Source organism: Panthera pardus, unplaced genomic scaffold (assembly GCF_024362965.1).
Source record: "Panthera pardus isolate Hobbes unplaced genomic scaffold, ASM2436296v1 HiC_scaffold_15, whole genome shotgun sequence".
Taxonomy (NCBI): Eukaryota; Metazoa; Chordata; class Mammalia; order Carnivora; family Felidae; genus Panthera; species Panthera pardus.
Window position 1 is genome coordinate 40,937,320 of NW_026526710.1, and position 21,639 is coordinate 40,958,958.

Consider the following 21,639-nt stretch of genomic DNA (forward strand, 5'->3'; position numbering starts at 1 on the left):
ACTAGCTGTGAAATCTCCCTAGGCCTGAATTTACTAGTATACAAAATGGGGATAAGAATAGTAGCTACCTCATGAGTACTATTAAATAAAATAATCCATGAGGGGCTCTTGTTGTGGTGCCAGACACGCAGTGATCACTCAGTAACCATTAACCATACTGCTGTTATGTATTCTAGTCACCACCATGGGCAGAAAGGAAGAGCAACCCACTAAGTCTAGCTCATATGAAGGGTTTTTCCTTTTCCAGGATACAGAAGGTCTAGAAGGATTCCAAAGGCAGGAACCAAGTACATTCTGGTCTTCCAGGAATCTGAGAGAGACAGAGCTACCAGGCCGTCATAGAAGAAAGCCTTCTCTCCGTGTGTTTGCTGTTCACCTCTCCCTCTATTGAATGACCTCCTTTGCTTACTCATAGCTGTTTGTCTCACACACATACCATGAAGGTTGCTTCGGTCTCATTTCCTTGTTAACTCCTAGCTCCGGCACTTATTGCCATTTGAATATCCCCTTTTTCCCTTTATTCTTTCTGAGAAAGGGAATCTGGACAGCTCATTTTTTAAAGTCAGACCACACCTGTTGTACACCAGGCAAGCCTCTGTCTCTTATAAACAAATTCATTGCTATATTTTTTATATTTCAATTTGATCATCTCTGTTTTACAATGTGATTTTAATTGATTTATATTTATTGTGATTTCAGACATATTTGGACTTATTTTTATCATCTTAATTATTTTACTAACTTTTTATTTGCCTTCTTAAAAATAATTTTCCTACTTTGGTTTCTTTTCTTTTTTTCTTTTTTCTTTTTTTTTTTTTTTGAAGTAAGTTCTAGGCCCAACATGGGGCTGGAACTCAATGCTGAGATCAAGAGTTGCATGCTCTACTGACTGAGCCAGCCAGGCACCCCCTACTTCTGTTTGATTAAGACAATTTTCTCTATTTTTCTGCTTGTTTGATAAGTACAGATTGTTTTCTGGTATTTTAGTAGTTACCCTTAATATTTTACCATAAGTTCTTGAAGCATATATTTTCCACCCAAGTCTAAAGTTATTCACTAATTCTGATCTCTTATTTTACATGACACAGACTTTAGAATGATTATTTACCCATTGAAAACCAACCTCCAAGTTATTGTTGCTGTACAGAAATTTTATTTTTACCCTCTTCCCCAGACTTTCAGGTAGATTGTAAGTTTCATCTCAATTCAAATATACCACATACCATCCCTCCCTCTCTCCTCCCTTCCTTTCTTTCTTTTTTCTTTTTTTTTTTTTCCTCTTTTCCATTTCTTCTTGGAATTTTCTCTCCTGGAATCTTCCATCTGTCTTCTTTGCTCTTGATGTAGTCTCTGGATCTAGGGCACAGCCATTTCCTGAAATATTTCATTGCCACATCCCACCATCCTAAATATTCTCGTTTTTATCTTCATTGTATTGGGATTTTTTTGTTTTTGTTTTTTTTTATTATTGGAACTCCCTTTTTTTTCTTCTTCTTCTTCCACATTTTGGTAGATTATATCCTCCAATGGCTTCCTTCCTGAGAAAGGCCACACAGATACAGAGGAGGTCCTTTTATTTTTATTTATTTATTTTTTTCCCTTTGAGACCTTGCATATCTGGAACTATCCTACACTCAATCTTGATTTTTTAGTTTGGTTAGGTGTATAATTTTATTTCTATTGTTTTTTTTTTAAAGACACTCTTAGGCAGGCTCTATGCTTAACTCTGTGGAGCCCAATGCAGTACTCGATCTCATGACCATGAGATCATGACCTGAGCTGAAATCAAGAGTCAGACACTTAACTGACTGAGCCCCCCAGGCACTCTAGATATATAATTTTATATTAGAAATCATTTCTTTTTAGAATTTGATGACATTTCCTCACTGGCTTCTACCTTCAAGTCCTGCTCTCGAGAAGTTACATTGTGATTCCCAATGCTTTGACTGCAGCTTGCTTTTCCCTGCTTAAAGCTTTTGAGATAATTTCTTTATTTCTCGTGTTCTGAAATTTCACAAAGGTGTGCCTTGATATAGGTAATGTTTCTACTAGTGTGCCAGGCTCTCAGCCTTTTAGCCTGGAAACTTCTATCCATCGTTCAGGGAAACTTCCTTGAGTTATTTCATTGATAATTTATTTCTTTATCTTTAATCAACATTTACCATCTCTTTATCTCATTTTATGCTTTGGGATATTTCTTTAATCTTTTCTTCCAATGCTCATCCAACTCTGCACCCACACAGACATACAGGTGTCAGCTTTTTCTGATCTAATTGCTTAACATCTGCTTTCCAGCTTCCAAAATCTGTTGATTTCTCTAGCCTGTTTCCTGCCGCCCTCTTTCCTATCCTCTTTTTGTTTGTGGGTGTATGATTTAAAAAAAAAACCCAACTCGAATTTTTGTGGAATTCTGAGAGGGAAGATCAATAAGTATAAGCATTTAATCTATTATATTTAGCCAGAAATCCTAGGATGGACTTTTATTTGTGATACTCTAAAGTTCCATTATGATATATTTAGGTGTGGATTTATTTTTATTTATCTGTTTAGTCCTCAGGCTACACTTTCAGAATGAAGATTCATATCTTTTATCCCGGGAAATTCTCGGATGTTATCACTTCAAATGTAATTTTGCTGCCATTCCTTACATTCTTCTTTTCTGGAAATCAGCCTGGATGAATGTTGGAACCTCACAGTCTGTCTACAAACTACTCTTTCATATTTTTATATAGCTTTGGCTCTTTGTGCTGCTTTACGGGTGAATTCCTCAAGACTTTCTTAGAATCCACGGATGTTTCACTATCTCCAGTTTAGATTTTATCCAGCCTGTTGGTTCAGTTTAATTTATACTGTTAATCTCAAAGATTTCTAATTGGCTCTTACTCATACTTACTTTTCCTTATTTTTTTCCCACCAATTTAGTTTTGTAACTTTATTTACTTTTTAAAGAGATTCCTCTTTCATTTATATTTTTGAGTTTCTTAATGCCCTTGGAGGCAGGTGTGTTTCATAATTCAGCATTTAAAATTTTTTTTTAAGTTTATTTATTTGAGAGAGAGAGAGAGAGAGAGCAAACAGGGGAGGGGCAGAGAGAGAGGAAGAGAGAAATCTCAAGCTGGCTCCGTGCTGTCTGATGTCTGATGTCCAGCCTGATGTCTGGCTCGAACTCACGAACTGTGAGATGATGACCTGAGCCAAACCCAAGAGCCGGATGCTTAACTGACTGAGCCACCCAGGCGCCCCAGAATTCAGAATTTTAAAGATTCTGCGCACACACACACATCATCATCATCATCATCATCATCATCATCATCATCATCATCTCCATTGGGGTCCTGGCCAACACCCTATAATCAAACAGGTTGATATTTCTCCAACAAAAAGCTTGAATAGGCACTTCAAGAGAAATACATTAAGACTGTATACGTGGACTTAGTTCAAGTCACATTTTGCCACCAAGTGATGATTGGTTAGGTGAGATTAAGTTTCGCATCCAAACAAGATCCAAAAAATATTCCTTTTCCACATTTGAAGATTTCAGATTAGGGACCAGTGTATTCATTTTAGTCTTTGTCAGACTCTCTGATAAAATTCATCTTATCTGAAGTAAATTCATCTTCTGATTGATGATATTGTTGCATGTTTCTAACATTAGATTTCTTTATGTGTTTTGGAGACTTATTTTGTTTGCAGGCTTATTGGCTTATTTTGAATGGAAGCTTTTTATCATCTCCCTTTTTCTTGCTAGCCATCTCAGCCTAGTAGTTTTGCAATGTCTCACCAGTCCTCTGGACCCTTAGCTCAGAGGCAAGCATTAAATATGCCACTTCTATCACTGTGATACTGGGGATGGCACAGATTCAGACACTGAGTACGTAGGTGGCTTAAATCAGTTCTTGGTTATGAGGCTGTATCTTTGATATTTGATTCCCAAATTCTATAGCTTCTTGTAAAGCTGAAACCCATCTGGCAGATTGTCAGCAACTTTTTCAGCTTTTCATGATTTGAGGGAACATTCCTCTTTGTCTTAAAAAAAAATGAGCCTGGATCTGACCACTGTCTCATTGAGGCGTCTTTAGTTTTCTTTACTCCGCAAGAGCTGAACTGCTGACCAAGACAGGCTGCTTCCAGACCTTGAGGACAGCAGGCCCCTGACTTCAGCCCCAGTGCGTTTCGAGTTTTTCTTTTACTTCTGGTCCATCAGTTTTTAAATCTAAAACACGTCTTTTTGTTTTCCTTTTAAAACATTTTATCTATAGTTGCTATCTCTTGGAGTGGAAGGGGTGTAGAAAATGTCAATTCACTGTGCCGTCTGAACTGGGAGTCACCCTCATATTTTAAAAATGCTAAGTTCTATCCCCTTTTTATTAAAACCCTCCTTTCCCTTCCCACAGTCCCTCAGCTATACCTCTTGCCTCCTTCACAACCAAACTTCTCCAAAGAATTCGACATTCTACACTGTTCCTGATTCTTTCACTTCCATTCACATCTCTACCCACAGCAGTCTGGCTTTCATCTCTCCTACTCCATTACCTTTCTTTCTTTCTTTCTTTCTTTCCTTCCTTCCTTCCTTCCTTCCTTCCTTCTTCTCCTTCTCTCTCTCTCCTTCTCTCTCTCTCTCAGTTTCCAATCTTGTCAGTAAATCCAGTGATTATTTTCATTCCTCATGTGTTCATCTGTTTAACTTCTCAGCAGCTTTCAATACTTGTTGAATATCCCTTCCAAGTTAAAACACTCTCTTAACTTGTTTTTCATAATTTAAGAGTGGTCTGGATCTCTTCCTACCTCTCCGGCTGCTTCCTTAGAATATCATTTACAGGTTCAACCTCTATCTAGCCATTAAGTGTTAGAATTTGTTGAGGTTCAGTTTTAGCCTTTGTCTTTTTACTTTATGTTCTCTCCCTAAGCAGCCTCCTCCAAGCCTATTGTGTTAGATGCCAACTCGACACAGATAACTCCCAAAGTGGTATGTTCAGTCATACCTGTCCTTTTATGTGCAGAACAGCATTGCCAACTTCCTTCCTGACATTACCTCTTAGGTGTCTCGAAGGGATCTCAAATTACATTTTACTACCTAAGTAAATGGTACCACCATCCATCTAATTTTATAAAATCAGAATTCGTAGGGTCATCCATGATTTCTTCCGTTCCCTCCCTTACCAAAGACAACCCATCCCTGAATCTTAATGTCTTTTCTTAAATGTCTCTACTTCTCTTTGTGTATCTTTCTTGCCCAATATTTGATCATCATCTTTCATGAGGATCTCTGCAGTAACCTCCTGATTAGCTCACTCACACCAGCTCTTGCCCATTGCATCTCCCAGTCCACACTCCATATGATAGTCAGCATACTCATGTTGATAGAAATATAATATCTGATCATCACAGGCACTCTCGCCCCATCCTCACCCATACCCAATTGGAACATTACGATAACAGCTTACTGCTTTAGGATAGAGACAAAAGATTTTAATGGCCTCTAAGGCTACCCCACCTTCCTCCCAATGCCTCCTCTTGCTCTCTGTTCCTTGTCACTGTGGCCTGCCTTCAGTCTCTTGGACTTAACATTATTTGTTACCCTACAGCCTGTGTGTCATAGGGTAGCCTCCTACTGCAGGATGTTCCCTGTGCCTGAATGCTCCTCCCTCCCCCTGGGTCCTGGCTGTCTGTTCCTTGTCCTCTAGCACTCAGCCAAGTTGTTGCTTCTTCAGGAAATCTTCCCCTTCCCTAGTCTCCCTGACTGGCTCAGGCTGTCCTCTAAGAACCTATGCAGAATATTTGCCATATGTGTAATTTCACACTGTGTTTGTCTAATTGTCTAATTATTTGATTAAAGTCTGAGGGCAGAGACCAGATATGTCTTGTTTCCCATTGTATGCCCATCAGGTGAGCTGGCATAGAGGAGGTGTTTAGTAAGTATAGATTGACCAAGTCATTTTGAATCCTCATTTTGACACCAGACATGTTAATCACCCCTCTTAGCTTTGTGTAAGTACCAGATTTGACATGCCTGCCTTTTATGTCTTTATCTTGAAACACTCATAACCAGGTGAGGGCAGTTCTATGCCATAAAACCAGAAAGATCCTTCCAGTTTGACACTGGTTCTCTTTAAGTTCCCTTTTACTAAGATAAATAATTGATAACAAATAGCAAATAGTAAAGTTTCTATTTGCCATCATTTATCGTTTATCTGAGTTTCTGAAAACCTACTTTTACCCTTAGATGAATTCAGAAGCCTTCCCACACATCTTCCAAAAAATCAATGACTAGGACTCAGAGTGGAAAGAACAATAGAAACTTATAATAGAGTGCTGTGATAGAACTGGCAGCCAGTAATAACTTCTGGGAGAAAAGTGAATATACATTATTGGCTTGTGTGTGTTTTATGGTGGGGTGAAGACAGACAGACCCTTGTTTGGAGATGCCCCAGGGAGAAATGCTGCTAATAACCTCCCCACACAGACCCATATTTCACTCCAGAACAGAGTGGAAAAGTGGTGTGGATAATCCACTTTTTTTTCCCCTGAAGTAAGTCTTTCTATTATATAAGTGATAGAAAAATCATCGGGGAAAGCATTAGTTGTGTGGTTCAGGGCTGTGCAGAGAGAACAGTAAATGTGAATATCCTGAAGACGGGGGGAGGGAGGATTTTAATTAAGTATGGTAAAGCTTGGCTGGGCCTGAGATTACAGACTCAAGTGGGTTAAACTGCTGTGGAATGTAGTTCCAATATTGGCTCAGACATTCAATATGCACGTATACTTTGACCCAGCAATTCTACTTCTAGGAATCTTACAGAAATACCAGCATAAGGATATTTACCTATCTATACACACACACACATACATACATACACGTGATCATGTAACATTCTATGCTAATAGGGAAAATTAGAGACAATGTAAGTGTTACCATCAATAGGGGATTAGCTAAATAAATTAATTTACACTCACACTGTGGAAAGGTGGGAGGCCGTTAGGAAAATGAAGTTTATCTGTATGTAGCTACAGACAGAGAAAATCTTGCTGAGTAAAAAAAGCAAGACGTGGCAAAAGGCAATAATCACAGTTATGATCATCGATATTTACAGAGTGCTTATGACATGCCAAATACCCTTCTAAGAGTCCTTCATATATTCATTCATTTAATCCTCATGATAATTTTAAGAGGTGGGTACTCTTGCTATCCTCATTTGTACACAGGAGGATACCGAAGCATACAGACATTAAGTAACTTGCTCGAAGTCACACAGCTGGAGGCAGTATGGTTCCATACTCCAAGCTCCTAACCAATAGGGGATGGCGGGGGCGGGTTGTTTTTTGGTTTGGTTTTGGTTTGGTTTTTTGTTTGCTTGTTTTTGGTACAAGGCCAGATAGTAAATATTTTCAGCTTTGTGAGCCATATGGACTCTGTTGGAGCTACTCAGCTCTGCTGTCATGGTATAAAAACATCCATGATTCCTACTATGAGCACAGTTTTTCTTTAAAAAAAAAAAAAGGTACATATGTGTGCATTTTCAGATGTGGAAAATGGTTTGGAAGCATGAAAACCAAACTATTACTAGTTATTATCCCAGGAGTGAGCTGCATATATCACGTCACGTTATCTGCATCCATATAATCGAAAGTTCACTCTTTAAATTGAAAAACAGCAAAAGAGCCTCAAGGCATACCTCTATCCTCTTCTCACCCGTTGGAGATTGCTTTTTACCTCAAGTTTTAGAGTGTCTTTTGCCTTGAGAAACAAGGCAAATATATGGGTAATGGGAGTAGAAGCCCCTATAAGTAAGGTTGCCAGATTTAGAAAAAAATACCAATGCACCATTAAGTTTGAATCACAGATAAACCACAGTTATGTGTTGTTTATCTGAATTTCATACTTAATGGTTCATCCTGCATTTTTTAAAGTTTATTTATTTATTTTTGAGAGAGAGAGAGAGGGAGTGTGAGCAGGGAAGGGGCAGAGAGAGGTTGGGGGTAGGGGTGGGGAAGAGGATCCGAAGTGGGCTCTGTGCTGACAGCGGAGAGTCTGATGCAGGGCTCGAACTCACCAACCACGAGATCATGACCTGAGCCCAAGTTGGAAGCTTAACCGAGTGAGCCATCCCGGCGCCCCCATCCTGTATTTTATCTGGCATTCCTACCCATAGGACCGCGTTTCTTACTGTGATGACGTACACTGTTCCCAGATGTCTGCTCAGCCTTGCCTTCACTATTGCCCATGTAAACTCATCCGGTACATTTCACATCCACCTGCTCGGGCTCTCTGACAGGTGGAGATACAGCTGCGGCTGCGAGTTCCCCAGGTCGGCCACTACGTGGTGGTGGTGGAGTATTCCACGGGAGCAGACCAGCTGTCTGTGGTTGCTGTGCACATGCAGAGCCCTGGGTCAGTCCTGAGAGGCCAGGTGAACATCTACAGCTGCATGTACAGGTAATCAGTCCTGCCCTGGGGGATCCCTTTGTTCCTGAACGATCAGGAGGTCAGCTTTGGGAACTTTGGTTTTTATCTGGATTGGGATGTTGTTTCCTTTTTGAGGCTGATCTTGAAAACAAGCAGGTGACCGTGCTGTCTGGCGTCACCCCCAGTGTGAGTACTGGGAGACTTCTCTGTGGGCATCATCTTGAAAATGTTGCATTTTCTTGAAAAACTGTGTATTCTGCTCACTCCTTTCGCTCAGATTCCCAGGAAGCAGCACGACCTTTTTATTTTATTCTCCGTCACCCCTGTGTGGTGCAGTGAAGTCAGTGTTCTCACTTCACATGCTGTGTAGAGCACCTGGGTGTGTGGAATAGGAGAAAAGGCTCTGCCTCTGTCACAACCGCCTTCCCAACATGCCCTTCAGAAACTGGGAATAATTGATGTTTGAGGATCATCAGGTGAAAAATAATTAACCAAAGATTTTATTTTTTTTAATGCTTATTCATTTTTGAGAGAAAGAGTTTGCAAGCTGGGGAGGGGCAGAGAGAGAGGGGGACAGAGGGTCCAAAGTGGGCTCCCCACTGCCAGCACAGAGCCAGATGCGGGGCTCAAACTCACAAACTGTGAGATTGTGACCTGAGCCAAAGTCCGATGCTTAACTAAGCCACCCAGGTGCCCCTAGCCAAAGATTTTAAAATTCACCCTGTTTAAGTTACTGTCTTCCAAGAACCTTGGCAAAGATTTATTAAAAGTTGTTTTTTTGTATAATATTTCAAGATATATGCAAAGGTTCAGAATATGCTTTAATTAAAGAATCAGCTCACGGGGTGTTTCCAACATGAAATTAATTGTATAATAATGGCACGGAAGTCAGTCTCTTCAGACAGCAGGTGGCAAACTGCAATGAACCCACCCAGTTCTTGGCCAAGGCCTTGGACATTTTATTACCACTACTTGCCTGTGGCTTTTTGTCAAACTTCAAATGACCTGAAGTAGTTGGACATTTTCCCTGTTTTGCAAATAAAAGAACGTATGAAAAGAGTTACTTTTAGGAACTTAGAATGGAAACTTTTATGAGACTTGATGAAATGGTTATTGAATTAACATCATGCTCTCAGCAACCCTAAAAAAGCAGCTGTGAGGGCTTCTTTTAAAAATCATTTAAAAAATCTCATCAGCCCTTTTCTCTGGGGTGATGATAAAACAAAAACAAAAAAATGAAAAAAACAAAAAACAAAAAAAAACCCACAAAAAAACAAAGGACATAATTGCATTTGGATTTTTAGTAGGAGTACCAGATGGGCCAAAAAAGTTCTCCAGAATGTTCTATCATTATCTGAAAATGTTAGTTTAATCTGTGGATGACATCAGCAACCGCTGGAATGTACACTCCTAGGTGGGTGGGTCACCTCACCACCTGAGTCCTGGAGACTGTTGGCCACAGGGTTGAGGCAGGGCTCCTCTGTACCCTGTTCCTCCAAGTCCACCCTCTGGTTCAGCTCTCTGACTCAGCTTTCCAGATCATATTGCTTGATCCCTGCTCCACAGGATACAAGGTGGTGATGGCTGAGAGCCCAGTAGGAAACACTCCTAATGTCCCTGGTGGCTCTCCGAACCGTCTCGGAAGAGGCTGAGAACATCTGTTCCAAGCAGAGAAGTGTTTTCAAAGCTCAGGAAAGAATGGTCACCCTTCCAGGGTTCCATAAGCCACGAGCTTGGTTTCATGACCTCTGTCTGCATGGCATTTGGGGAGGAGAACTGTGCGGTATTCCACAGATCGTTTTGGCTCTGGACATGACAGCCCCAGGTTCTTCACCAGGGACATTAGAATCCCAAGACAGTATTGTATTAGACTAGGACTTCCTTCTAATGTGTTTAACCATTTCCAGGAAAGTCTCGTGGTATTATTTCAACTCCTCTAAAATATTTCCTTCTTCTCTACTTTGGCTGTCATGTGACTAAGTGAAAATGAACAGGCTATTAGTACTGGAGTCCAAAAATATGGTGCAATTGGAAAATATTTGACCCATAAAAGCCTATTTCACATGACAGGCCCTTTCGACACTGCAGCTTTTCCTGCTGAGGGTTGAACCTTTCCCAACATTCTCGAGTGAGTTCTAATGGTGTTATTTTTAAAAATATCCCAACAGAAAAGTCGCAGTGCTAATTAAAATACCACTTTTCAGAACAGTGTTGTGATAAATATGATCTGCCTTCTGTAAGAGAGGTGATCACTCATGATGAAATCAATCCCGTTATTACCGTTTGTCTATTCTTAGTAAGAATTTTAAAAGGATATGGATAAGACTAAGTCTAAATGAATCACTTAATATATTTAACTCCCAGGGTTATGATTGAATCCAAAAGGAACGCACTTTAATTTCATACATGTACACATGCACAAAAGAGAAAACAACACAACTATTCATTGAGTTTCTAACCATGGCTCTGTATATACTATCTCATTTTAATCTTTGCCAGAAAGTCATTGCATCAATCTTTTCAAACATCTCTCAGACAGTCATTTCTTCTCAGAGATAGATATAGTTTGACTCTAGTTTCCAAATTGTATTTACAGACAGAAAAGTTGCTACAGAATATGAAGTCAGAAACAGTTCTCCGAAAATACTTCCGTTAGGGGTTGTGCCATTAGAGTGTGTTCTTTGGTTCCAAACCGTGACCTTTGAAATGTTCCTGAACTCCTTATTTCACCTGATGGGGTGGAGGTAAGGAGCGTAGCTGGTACAATGAGGAAGGAAGGATGCGGAAAGCAGACTGAGCTTGCAAAGGCAAGCTCTGGTTTCTCATGGCTGGAGAAAGGCCAGCCCTAGTGCTGACATGGTGTGGAATCATCGCTGGGAGGCCAGTAGGCATCTTCAGTCACCAATGGTACCAACAATACTGATAAATTTCTCATAGGTTGTGTCTAGGAGATCAGACGTTATTGACCCTGGGACTTTTTCTCCCAATGACTAGACCGAGTATTACATCAAGCTGGTTTGGAAAAGCTGCCCTGAGACGTGCAGCTCAGACCACAGTCGGAAGGTTCTTTCTCTTATATTGCTTGTGGACTGCATACATCCCTCTTAAACTCGTTGTGTAGGAAAATTTGCCGTCAGCAACCTGGTTATAAACAGGAGAAGCTGAAGAGCAGTCAGCTATCCCATGGGGAGACACAAAGTCAGGGAGACCAGAGAAGTCAGGCTAAGAAAACTTTTTCCTCTTGCAGCATCCTCTGCCGGAGTGTTGTGACTGATGGCAGGAGTCGCATCGCTGTCTATGAACTGTTAGCAGATGCAGACATTCAGCTCAAAGTGCGTGGGGCCCGATTCCTTCTGGTATGCTTCTGTTTTGCCCTTTGAGTTTTAGAAGCATTTTGTTGTTATATCTATATTTTAAAACTTATTAAAAATGTTGGCGGTCTTTGTATTACATCTCTAAAATGAACCTGTGAAGAATTGCCAACTTAATGATGTCTTTCCTTCCCATCTAGAACTCTGTCTTGCCTCTTCCTTTATTTGAGCCTTTTTATAGCACTCAGTAAAGTTTGGTCATCACATTTGAACATATCTCACAAAACTCTATTTTATTAATGTTTATCCATTGTTACTATTATGAATGAAGTATCTTTTGTTCTTAATAGGTCCCAATTTATTATCATGCTGGTATATAGAAATGCACTAGTTACTGCTTATTTTCTTTCCCATTTTTCCATTTTATTATGTCTATTAGCTTCTTGGCAAATTCCTTAAGAATTTTCAAGATTGCAATCACCTAGTATTTCTTTTCCAGACTGTTGTTACTCTATCTTAAAAAGTATAGTATTCAGTTAGATATATATCGTTAAGAGTTAAAATTCCAAGTTTGGCAGATTAAATACCCTTCATGCCTTCCTTTTAATAGCACGACTTAAATATTGAGAATTGGGGCGCCTGGGTGGCTCAGTCGGTTAAGCGTCCGACTTCAGCTCACGTCACGATCTCACACTCCGTGAGTTCGAGCCCCGCATCGGGCTCTGGGCCGATGGCTCAGAGCCTGGAGCCTGCTTCCATTTCTGTGTCTCCCTCTCTCTCTGCCCCTCCCCCGTTCATGCTCTGTCTCTCTCTGTCTCAAAAATAAATAAGCGTTAAAAAAAATTTTTAAAAAAATATTGAGAATTATGATAAACACAGGCAGTGGGATCTGAGCGAGGGAGGGGTGGCTAGATTTATAATAAATGTCTCAGGGAACAGAAGAGTAACTAAGTATGAAGCAACTTCCTGTCATTGCTAATATTAAGCATGTATCACATTCTGGGAAATGCCAGGCCAGCCTGTTCTGATATGTTTTAAATATTTGTGCTTGACAGTATTAAAAACTTTGAGCCTTCTCTGAAAAATTATCTTGCATTGAGTTGTTAAAAGTTATTACATAAATTATGTAATGACTTAAGACTTTCTTTTTAAAATTGTGACTCTTTTTATAAACATAACAATCCAAGCTAATCTTAACCTCCTCATCTTTGGAAATTATAACAGGACTGAATCTTTATCTAGTAAGCATAAGTTTGTCCTTTTTGACATAGTCAAATGTCATTCAGAGTCAAATATCATTCAGATGTCTAACTACAATTTAAGCTATGTGAGGGCAGGGGTATTATCCATCTTGGTCTTGTAGGATCCCCTAGTCTCAGTGCCTGGCATGTAGTAGGTGTTCAATAAAAATTTTTATTGAATAGGTTTGTGATCAAGCCGGTAATACAGTTTTGATTAAAATAAAATGTATTGATAAGTAAAAAACTAGCTCTGGAGACAGTTCCTTCAGTGAAGCCCAAATGTGCCTGAGATTTGAGTCCTCCTCTGTTAAGAAAGATTATTTGTGGGGTTTCTTGTTTTTGTTTTTTATTTTTCATTTTTTTTTAAACATCAAGTTTGTTTTTAAATTTTTATTTATTTTTGAGACAGAGAGAGAGACAGAGTGCAAGCAGGGGAGGAGCAGAGAGAGAGGGAGGGAGATAAAGATCCTGAAGCAGGCTGTAGGCTCTGAGCTGTCGGCACAGAGCCCGACATGGGACTCGAACTCATGAACCGTGAGATCATGACCTGAGCCCAAGTCGGACGTTTAACTGACTGAGACACCCAGGCGCCCCTGTTTTTTGTTGGTTTTTTTAAATGTTTATTTATTTATTTTTGACAGAGTGAGAGCACAAGAGGGGAGGAGCAGAGTGAGAGGGAGAGAGAGAGAGGACCCAAGCGGACTCCGTGCTGTCAGCACAGAGTCTGATGCACAACTTGAACTCACAAACCATGAGATCATGACCTGAGCTGAAATCAAGGGTTGGATGCTTAACCAACTGAACCACCCAGGCACCCCAAGTAAGATTATTTGTAGCAGGAGCTGGAGACAACAGGCTTGAATGGCAGCCTCCCTTGTTGCCTCCCACATTCCCCCTCTCCCTGCCAAGGCATCTGAAGAGCCAGCATCAACCCAGGGCAGGAGAGAGAAACAGGCACCAAAAGTCACTGACAAAGAGTTGTTTTTGAACTTTCATGATTTCATTTATTCATGTGACTATTCCAAGAGCATTTAGACAGTGATCCTGTATACTAGGAAAAAGGGTTTGTTGTACATAACGATGTCATAGGGAGTGCCATTCTGCAATGTTTACTACTTTAAAATAACAGTGACGATTTCTGTACTTAACAGCTTTTTTAAGAGTATGTTTGACCATACCATTGGCTTTGCTAATAACCATGACGTACCTTTTTGCATTGTATTTGCTCAACAGCATCAAATTTGTATCATACCCATTGAAGAATTCTCAGTTGAATATCTGAGACCTCAAGTCAAGTGCATTGCCAGTTACGGGCAATATGTTAATCAAAGGTAATGAGTTCCCTTCCTTTCTCCCTTGTTGGTGCTCCGAGTGGTACTGTAGGACTTGCAAAGCTGTGACTTTATGCTTCCCTTCAGAAGTGATCACAGGCCAAGGTGCTAAAGGCTGGTGATCACTTAAAAGAAAAAAATGAGCTAAATCATTTCCCCTGGCAGTCTTTCCAGAATTCCATAGTCTTAGGAAGCTGACAGAGTAGCATCTGAGGGAAATGGTTAAGCTTTTCCCTCAACGGTACTTACTGACTTGTGTTCTGAGCCCTCCCAAAGGCTCACTTTGTTCTCACCCTTTAATGTCTGTGTCTGAAGCTCTTCATTAAAAAAAAAAAAAAAATCATGGGGGCACCTGGGTGGCTCAGTCAGTCGGGCATCTGACTCTTGGTTTTGGCTCAGATCACGATCTCTCGATTTCGTGAGTTTGAGCCCCACATCGGGCTCTACGCTGATGATGCAGAGCCTACTTGGGATTCTCTCTCTCCCTCTCTCCCTCTGACTCTCCCTCACTCACACTGTCTCTGTCTCTCTCAAAAATAAATGAATAAATTAAAAAAAATTTTTAAATCATGAAAATAATGACCCACCTCACTATGTTATGAGAATTAGCTAACCAGTGATTATCGGGGTTTTGGGAGGGTTGTTTTGTTGTAGATTCAGAAATAACTTACAGACACAGTCATGAAATCTTAGCATATGGTTAGGGCTACAGCAACCACCAAGACAGGGAAATCTAGCTGTGCCTGAAAGAAATGATGTGCATTTGTCCTGTTTGTTTTTATATAATTTTATGTCAACATGTATGTTTAGAGGTGAATAATAATGTTTCATTGCATCAATCCATTTAACATGAATTTTAGTTCTAGAAAGGAAAGTTTGTTAAGTTTCTTTCTATCTGGTTACTATTTTTCAAAATTAAGATTTTATTTCTGTTTTAGCTTACTGTATCAAGCAGGCTCCTGGAATACACTTGGCTAACTGACTACACTGAGTGTCTCTGTCCAAAGATATCCACAGTCCTGTGGTTCTTCCAAGACTGGATCCTTTTGATGTCACACAGTCTTATGCTCACAGTCTACCTCTTCACCAATGGACAGTTCCATTTTTGGTTGTTATTTTAATTTTTTTTTTCAGTGCTTCTTGTGTCTCCATGGTTCTCAAAACTCCTCCAACAGCATTAATTTTGGATGTCCCAAGTGGTGAGTCTTCCCTTCTCCTGCCCCAAGATCCTTCACCTTCTGCTGATGTTACTGGAGTCACCTTGAAGGCACCACAGGTGGGACCCCTCTCGAGTGTGTTGTTTCGAAATCATGGTTCTCAAAGTGTGGCCTTTACCAGAAGCATCTGCATCACTTGGGTACTTGGTAGAAATTCAGGTTTGCAAGCCCACCCCAGGACTACTGAGTTAGAAACTCTGGAGGTGGGGGCCAGGAGTATGTGTTTTAATAAATTCTCCAAGGAATTTGCATGTCCGTAGAGTTTGAGGACCTCTGCTCTCAATTTTGGGGAATCCCTCACATGAGACATCTGTCTAATCCTGTCTATGACCATCCCATCCTGATGTCCTCTTCCTTTTCTGTATCTCTGTCTACGCAGTCATACGGCAATTTTTCATGGCCCATTTTGTGACACTTCATATTTTCATGGGCTACTGGTATTTAATATTGTTGAGTTTATCACTTGTCTTCCCAAGTTGGAATGCAAGCACTTTCAAAAGCTACTCTGGCTAACAGATTTTTTTTTTAAATAGTTTGCATCCCCAACTATACCAGCAAAATGCCTTTCGGGCAGGAAATTCTCAATCAACATTTATTGATTAATAACCTGTAGCATTAAGATGAAATATAGTAAGGGACTATATTTTTTCACTGTAAATTATGAAATTGTAGGACTTACCATTTGTCCTGATATTATATCCTTTTAATCCTAAAGATGGCTCATGTCATTTCACATTGCATCAAGTTAGAAAAATAACAGGATTTGGAGATAAAATTTAATAAGATCCCGTAAGGGAAAGGCCACCTAGAATCATAGGGGGAAATGAATTGAAATCATGACAAAGGATTTCTAGGCCTGGCTTTGCTCTTCAATTAGAGTATGACATTTATCAAATTACCTGCCTTCTTCAAGTCATGTTTCTCATCTGAAAGATGAAGATAATCTTTTATTATTGCTGTTTTTCTTGTGTGTGTGTTTTTTGTTTTGGTTTTTGGGGTTTTTTTGAGGGTTTGAAAAGACTCATTACTCACATAGTGAGGTTTTCTGGGGAGAGCAGGGCTCACACTCAAGCTTGAGCAAAAGTTGAGGCATGACTCTGGTGTTCACTGTGGTTGGGCTGGGGTGTCGGGAAGGTGGAAGAATCCAAGGTGAGGGCTCCCTTCCCATGGGCTAGAATTAGTATGCCTTGAACTTCTTGCCCGTGCCAAGGGATGTGCACCCGGGCTTTCTTACGAGCTTGTGCAGGTGTGGGACAAAATATTAAAAATGAGTGATGGGGCTTGACACCTGTCAGGGATCAGACATCCAAAATGGAGTCTGACTCTTCGTTACAGGGTTATTACAAGTAGTTCTTGAATGCAGGAAACATTTGTGCACAGCCTCTTGGCAAACATTGTGCATTTATGTACCTAAGAGTGAAGTTGTTCAGTGATATGTTTGACTTTGGTAAAAGCTGCCAGACAATTTTCAAAAGTCCTTGTACCAAATTACACTCCATCCAGTACCATTTATGGTTGTACCACCACTGGTTTATCCATTCTGAGTTGTGGGTCATTTGGTTTATTTCCAGTCTTTCTGATTACAAATAGTGCTGCTGTAAACATTCGAGTGAACGTTTTGTGTGATCCTAGGTTTTCACCTCACTTGGGTAAATACCTAGGTTGTTTTGGTTTTTAACCTCTAAATATTCATAGTTCTGCAACTTGAAGAGGTTTTTTTCTTTGTTTCCACTTAGAACCAAATGACCCTGAGAGGACTTGTACCACACCTGGGCAGATATGTCATTGTCATCCATTTTTATCAGTCAGCGCACCCAACATTTCCCACACAGGTGTTTGTGGACGGAGGGCGGCAGTGGGCAGGTGAGCTTCAGGGAGCAGGCGCCATGGCTGATTGCCCGGCTCGTCCATGCCTTACTGTGACAGGAACTCCTCTCTTGCTCTGCCCCCAGGTGTCTTCCGTGCCTCTTTTTGCCCCCACACACTTGGCTGCAGGGACCAAGTGATTGCTGAAGATCAGGTTGAGTTTGACATCTCAGAGCCAGAGATAGCTGTGACTGTGGAGGTTCCAGAAGGAAAGTCCTTAGTGTTGGTATGTTCTTCTTGTCCCTCAGTTTGCCTTGGTCAGCCATTCTGTGTGCCTGTTTGGCTCGTGATGACATCTCCACCAGGGAATTGAAGTCATATTTATAGAAAAATGTTTAAATTTTACGGCTACCTTTTACCAAAAAAAAAAAAACAAAAAACAGCGACAATTAATGTCAAAGGAAATTAGAACAATACGTAAGTGAACAGGAAGAGAAAAGTCCCCGCAAGAAACTCTGGTGAACAAGAATCTCACTCTACATCAGCCCCTCCTCACTCCTCACCTGACTGGTCTCTTTCTGAAGCATGTAATACTCCTTTGTTCTTGAAGCTTTCTTTTTTGGGCTGCTATAGCTGTTTCTCTCATTTTGTTCTCAATTGCTCTAGTGTTCCTTCAGTGACTTCTTTTTCCCTTTGTCCCCGTATGGTGGCATTCCCTTGGGTTCGAAGCGAAGCCCTCTTGTTCTGTCCTTTCTCTGTGGATGCTATCATCTGTACCCATTGATTCCATTCTCTCTTCTGGGGGGGAATGACACCACATCTCTGAATTCATCTCTGATATTTTCTGAGCTCCAGGCCCAGTTTGGGACCATCTACTGCATATCTGCATAGCCAGAGACCTTAGGAGTCCCTCAGACTTAAGCCTGTTACTTGCACAACCCCAGGTATCCCCTACCCTGTTCCTTACCTTGGTTGATGGGATCATGGTCACTCAATGCCTGTAAAGCCTTCCAGAGAGCCAGGTAACATTGTCCAGGCCCTGCTGTGTGACCCTCTAGTTTCTTCCTCATGCTTCCTTCTCTCTCTGAGGATGCCATCTTCCTAGGGACAGGGACCTGGCTTTATGCATTTTATATCTCCTGTGCCTAGAACACCACCTGGAACATGGTGCTTGGCAAATGCTTATTGATTGACTAACATGAGGGCAGTGAGCTCTCTGTAAGCTGTAAGGTGGTAAATAGTTGACAAAGACATTTGAAATTTCCTATAGCATTTATAACTGGAATAGTCTGATCTGTAGTAAGAGTAAGAGAGCCGAGCAGTACTTTTAAAGCCTAGGGCTGCAGTTATTCATGCTAAAGTGCCTGACATGATGTAAACTTCAGGGCAAGCCACGGTCCGAGTTTCCCCCATTGATCCTGCCATTTTGGTTTGTTCACCTTTAAAAATACAAATTGCAACCTTTGGAGATCCAGAGCCACCCCAGGCATAGATCACATGGGGCCCTGGCAGTGCTAACAGGCTCCTGCTCACCCCTTAGATCTCCTATCCCCACATAGCACTCAGGCTGCCGCTTCTCTGAGCAGGTGCTCTAAGGGACCGGCCCCGGCCCATGCTGTTCCCTACATAGGGACGTGAGTTGAGCCTTTAACACTGGCTTGAAGTAGTTCTTGTGATTCTTTTTTTTCGTAAATCCTGTTTCAGTTGGTCTTGGGCTTAACAGTAAAGAACATGGATCTTAGTGAAGAGAAAATATAATGAATAGCTGTAGGTGTGCCCTGCTGTTGGAAATCCAAAGACACGCTGACAGGTTTCCTTTAGGTCCGTGTTCTGGTGGTGCCTGCGGAGAATTACGACTACCAAATACTTCACAAAAAATCAGTGGACAAATCATTTGAGTTTATCACCAATTGTGGAGGAAACAGTTTTTATATTGAGTAAGTATAACTTTGTGGAGATTCAGAAGGCTCTCCCACATTCCCACTGGGAGCAAGGCCCAGGGTGGGGCTGGCCTTTGGGTCTGTCTTCTTCTTCCTGGTGCCCAAGGAGGTGGCAGTGAGTCCTGGGTCTGGGGCGGGAGGTGCTTTTCCTCTGCATACACCATCCCACACCAGACCTTGTCCTGCACGTCTGGGCAAGGTTACCATCCTCAACATCGATCTTACCAGAGGTTCACCCTCCAAGCTGGGATTCATGGGGTGCTCAGGAGTTTCTTGGCCTCTTTGCTGCTTCCTGTTGTCCAACTCGGATTCCTAAAAGACAACCAGAAGGGGTACTTTCTACTGGGAGAGCACGTCAGCCCCGATTCTCCCTCTCGTTTGCCATCTGATTGAATGAGGAGTGTCACAGAGAGGTTGACTTCCCTGTCCCCTCACCCTGTGTCCCTGAATGCTAAGAGCCTAGGATATTCCCGAGTATCGGTTCCCACTCTTCACTTCTGCAGACACTCCCTGCCCCCTGGGAGGCTTCCTGGGGGACCCAGGAGCTCCAGGTTGCCCTGGTAGGCAAATGTCTCCTGTACAGAAAATATTAAGAGTAAAGGCCCTGAAGTCAAATAGCTATGGGTTTGAATGCCTGCTTGGTCACTCTGTAGCTCTGTGGCCTTGGGCATGTTGCTTAACTTCTAGAAGCCTCAGTTGCCTTATCTATGAAATGAGGCTTAGGCCTAACTTGGGTGGTTGTGAGGTTGAGACGTAGGCAAAACTTCTAACACACAGCATTCAATAAATATAGGTACTTTGCCTTGTCTTCCTCTTCATTGTTATTGTTATTGGTATAGACACATATAGGTATAATTTTTTTGGTAACCACTTTATTGAGATATAATTCACATACCATGGAATCCATCCTGTAGGTGAATTTTCACCCTTTTATTTCAGCTATCAAAAGTTCCCACAAGCCAGTCCTGTGATGTGCTCTGGAGTGGATGGGCACAAGGAAGGGTGGCTGTCACTGGCTGTGAATCCAGGGGTGGGATAGTCTCTCATTTCTTCCCAGACTCCAAAGCCCTGTCCCTAAAACACCCTTTGGTGGAGCAAGAGGGAAGGAGAGGTTGGGACTCTTACTGGGCATGCCTCCCGCGATAATACCGTGAGTTATTTTGTCTTCACAGCCCCCAGACGGCCTCTGGATTCTGTAAGAACTCTGCCAGATCCCTGGTGGCCCTTTACCACAAGGGCGCACTGCCCTGTGAGTGCCACCCTACTGGGGCCATTGGCCGTCACTGCAGCCCAGAGGGCGGGCAGTGCCAGTGCCAACCCAATGTCATTGGGCGACGGTGTACCCGCTGTCGAGTGGGCTACTATGGATTCCCACGCTGCAAGCGTAAGTGCATGTTTGGGTCATCCAAGGTTGTCTCTGGCCCCAGGTGGGTGATGGTCAGCTAGGGCGGGCAGGCCTTTTTTTTTGAGAGAGAGAAAGAGAACGAGGGAGGGATAGAGGGAAAGGAAGAGAGAGGATCCCCAGCAGGCTCCATGCCTAGCATGAAGCCCAACACAGGGCTCAGTCTCACAGCTGTGAGATCATGACCTGAGCCAGTATCAAGAGTGAGACACTTAACTGACTGAGCCACCCGAGTGCCCCTAGGGCAGGCCTTCTTGAATTTCACTGTCCTGGAGACTCACCTGTCACCTGGAGATCTTGTGAAAATGCAGATTCTTATTCAGGAGGCCTGGGTTGGGGGCTGAGAGTCTGCATGTCTTTTAAGGACTCAGATGATGCCCATGCCAATGGTCCATGGACCACATTCTGAGTAGGTAGGTTCTAGAAGAGAAACATTTGTTTTTCCCATGTTATGGGTCCCATGCACTTGGCAAAGCAGGTGAGTGTAAAGAGCCTTAAGCATGGAAATATTGGGAGGCTCAATCCCTCTTCCTATCGGAAGCCCCTTCAATTTTTGCAGCCTAACCAGAGTTCAACTGAAATAGGAGGAGGTGGGGCACCTGGTTAGCTCAGTTGATTAAGCATCTGACTCTTGGCTTTGGCTCAGGTCATGATCACACGGTTCACAAGTTCAAGCCCCACATTGGGCTCTGTGTTGACAGCATGGAGCCTGCTTGGGATTCTCTCTTTCCTTTTCTCTCTGCCCCTCCCTAACTCATGCATGCATGTGTGTGCTCTCTCTCACTCTAAAAATAACTAAATAAAACTTAAAAAAAAAAAAAAAAAGAAATAGGAGGGGAGGGCCAGAGTCACAGGAGCGTAGTACTGTCTGAATGGGAAGCCCAGGGAATTTTATCTAAGAACCATCTTGTGGCCTGAGATGCTGGGTCAGCATAGACCATGTGCAGTGAGAGGTCCTGGTGTGGTGCACACAGAGTCCTCTCCTGG

General features: G+C 41.9%; 1 protein-coding gene across 2 annotated transcripts in view; it reads left to right on the plus strand.

The window, feature by feature from the left end:
- The window catches only part of LAMA3 (laminin subunit alpha 3), a 272,359-nt gene that overhangs the window by 146,002 nt on the left and 104,718 nt on the right, over positions 1 to 21,639 (plus strand). For both annotated transcript variants that reach the window (XM_019465535.2, XM_019465536.2), the window contains exons 24-31: positions 8,274 to 8,434; positions 11,652 to 11,760; positions 14,190 to 14,287; positions 15,422 to 15,563; positions 17,241 to 17,367; positions 17,457 to 17,596; positions 19,132 to 19,247; positions 20,423 to 20,634. In XM_019465535.2, coding sequence (XP_019321080.2) covers positions 8,274 to 8,434; positions 11,652 to 11,760; positions 14,190 to 14,287; positions 15,422 to 15,563; positions 17,241 to 17,367; positions 17,457 to 17,596; positions 19,132 to 19,247; positions 20,423 to 20,634 — 1,105 coding nt within the window. The remainder of the gene's footprint in view (positions 1 to 8,273; positions 8,435 to 11,651; positions 11,761 to 14,189; positions 14,288 to 15,421; positions 15,564 to 17,240; positions 17,368 to 17,456; positions 17,597 to 19,131; positions 19,248 to 20,422; positions 20,635 to 21,639) is intronic.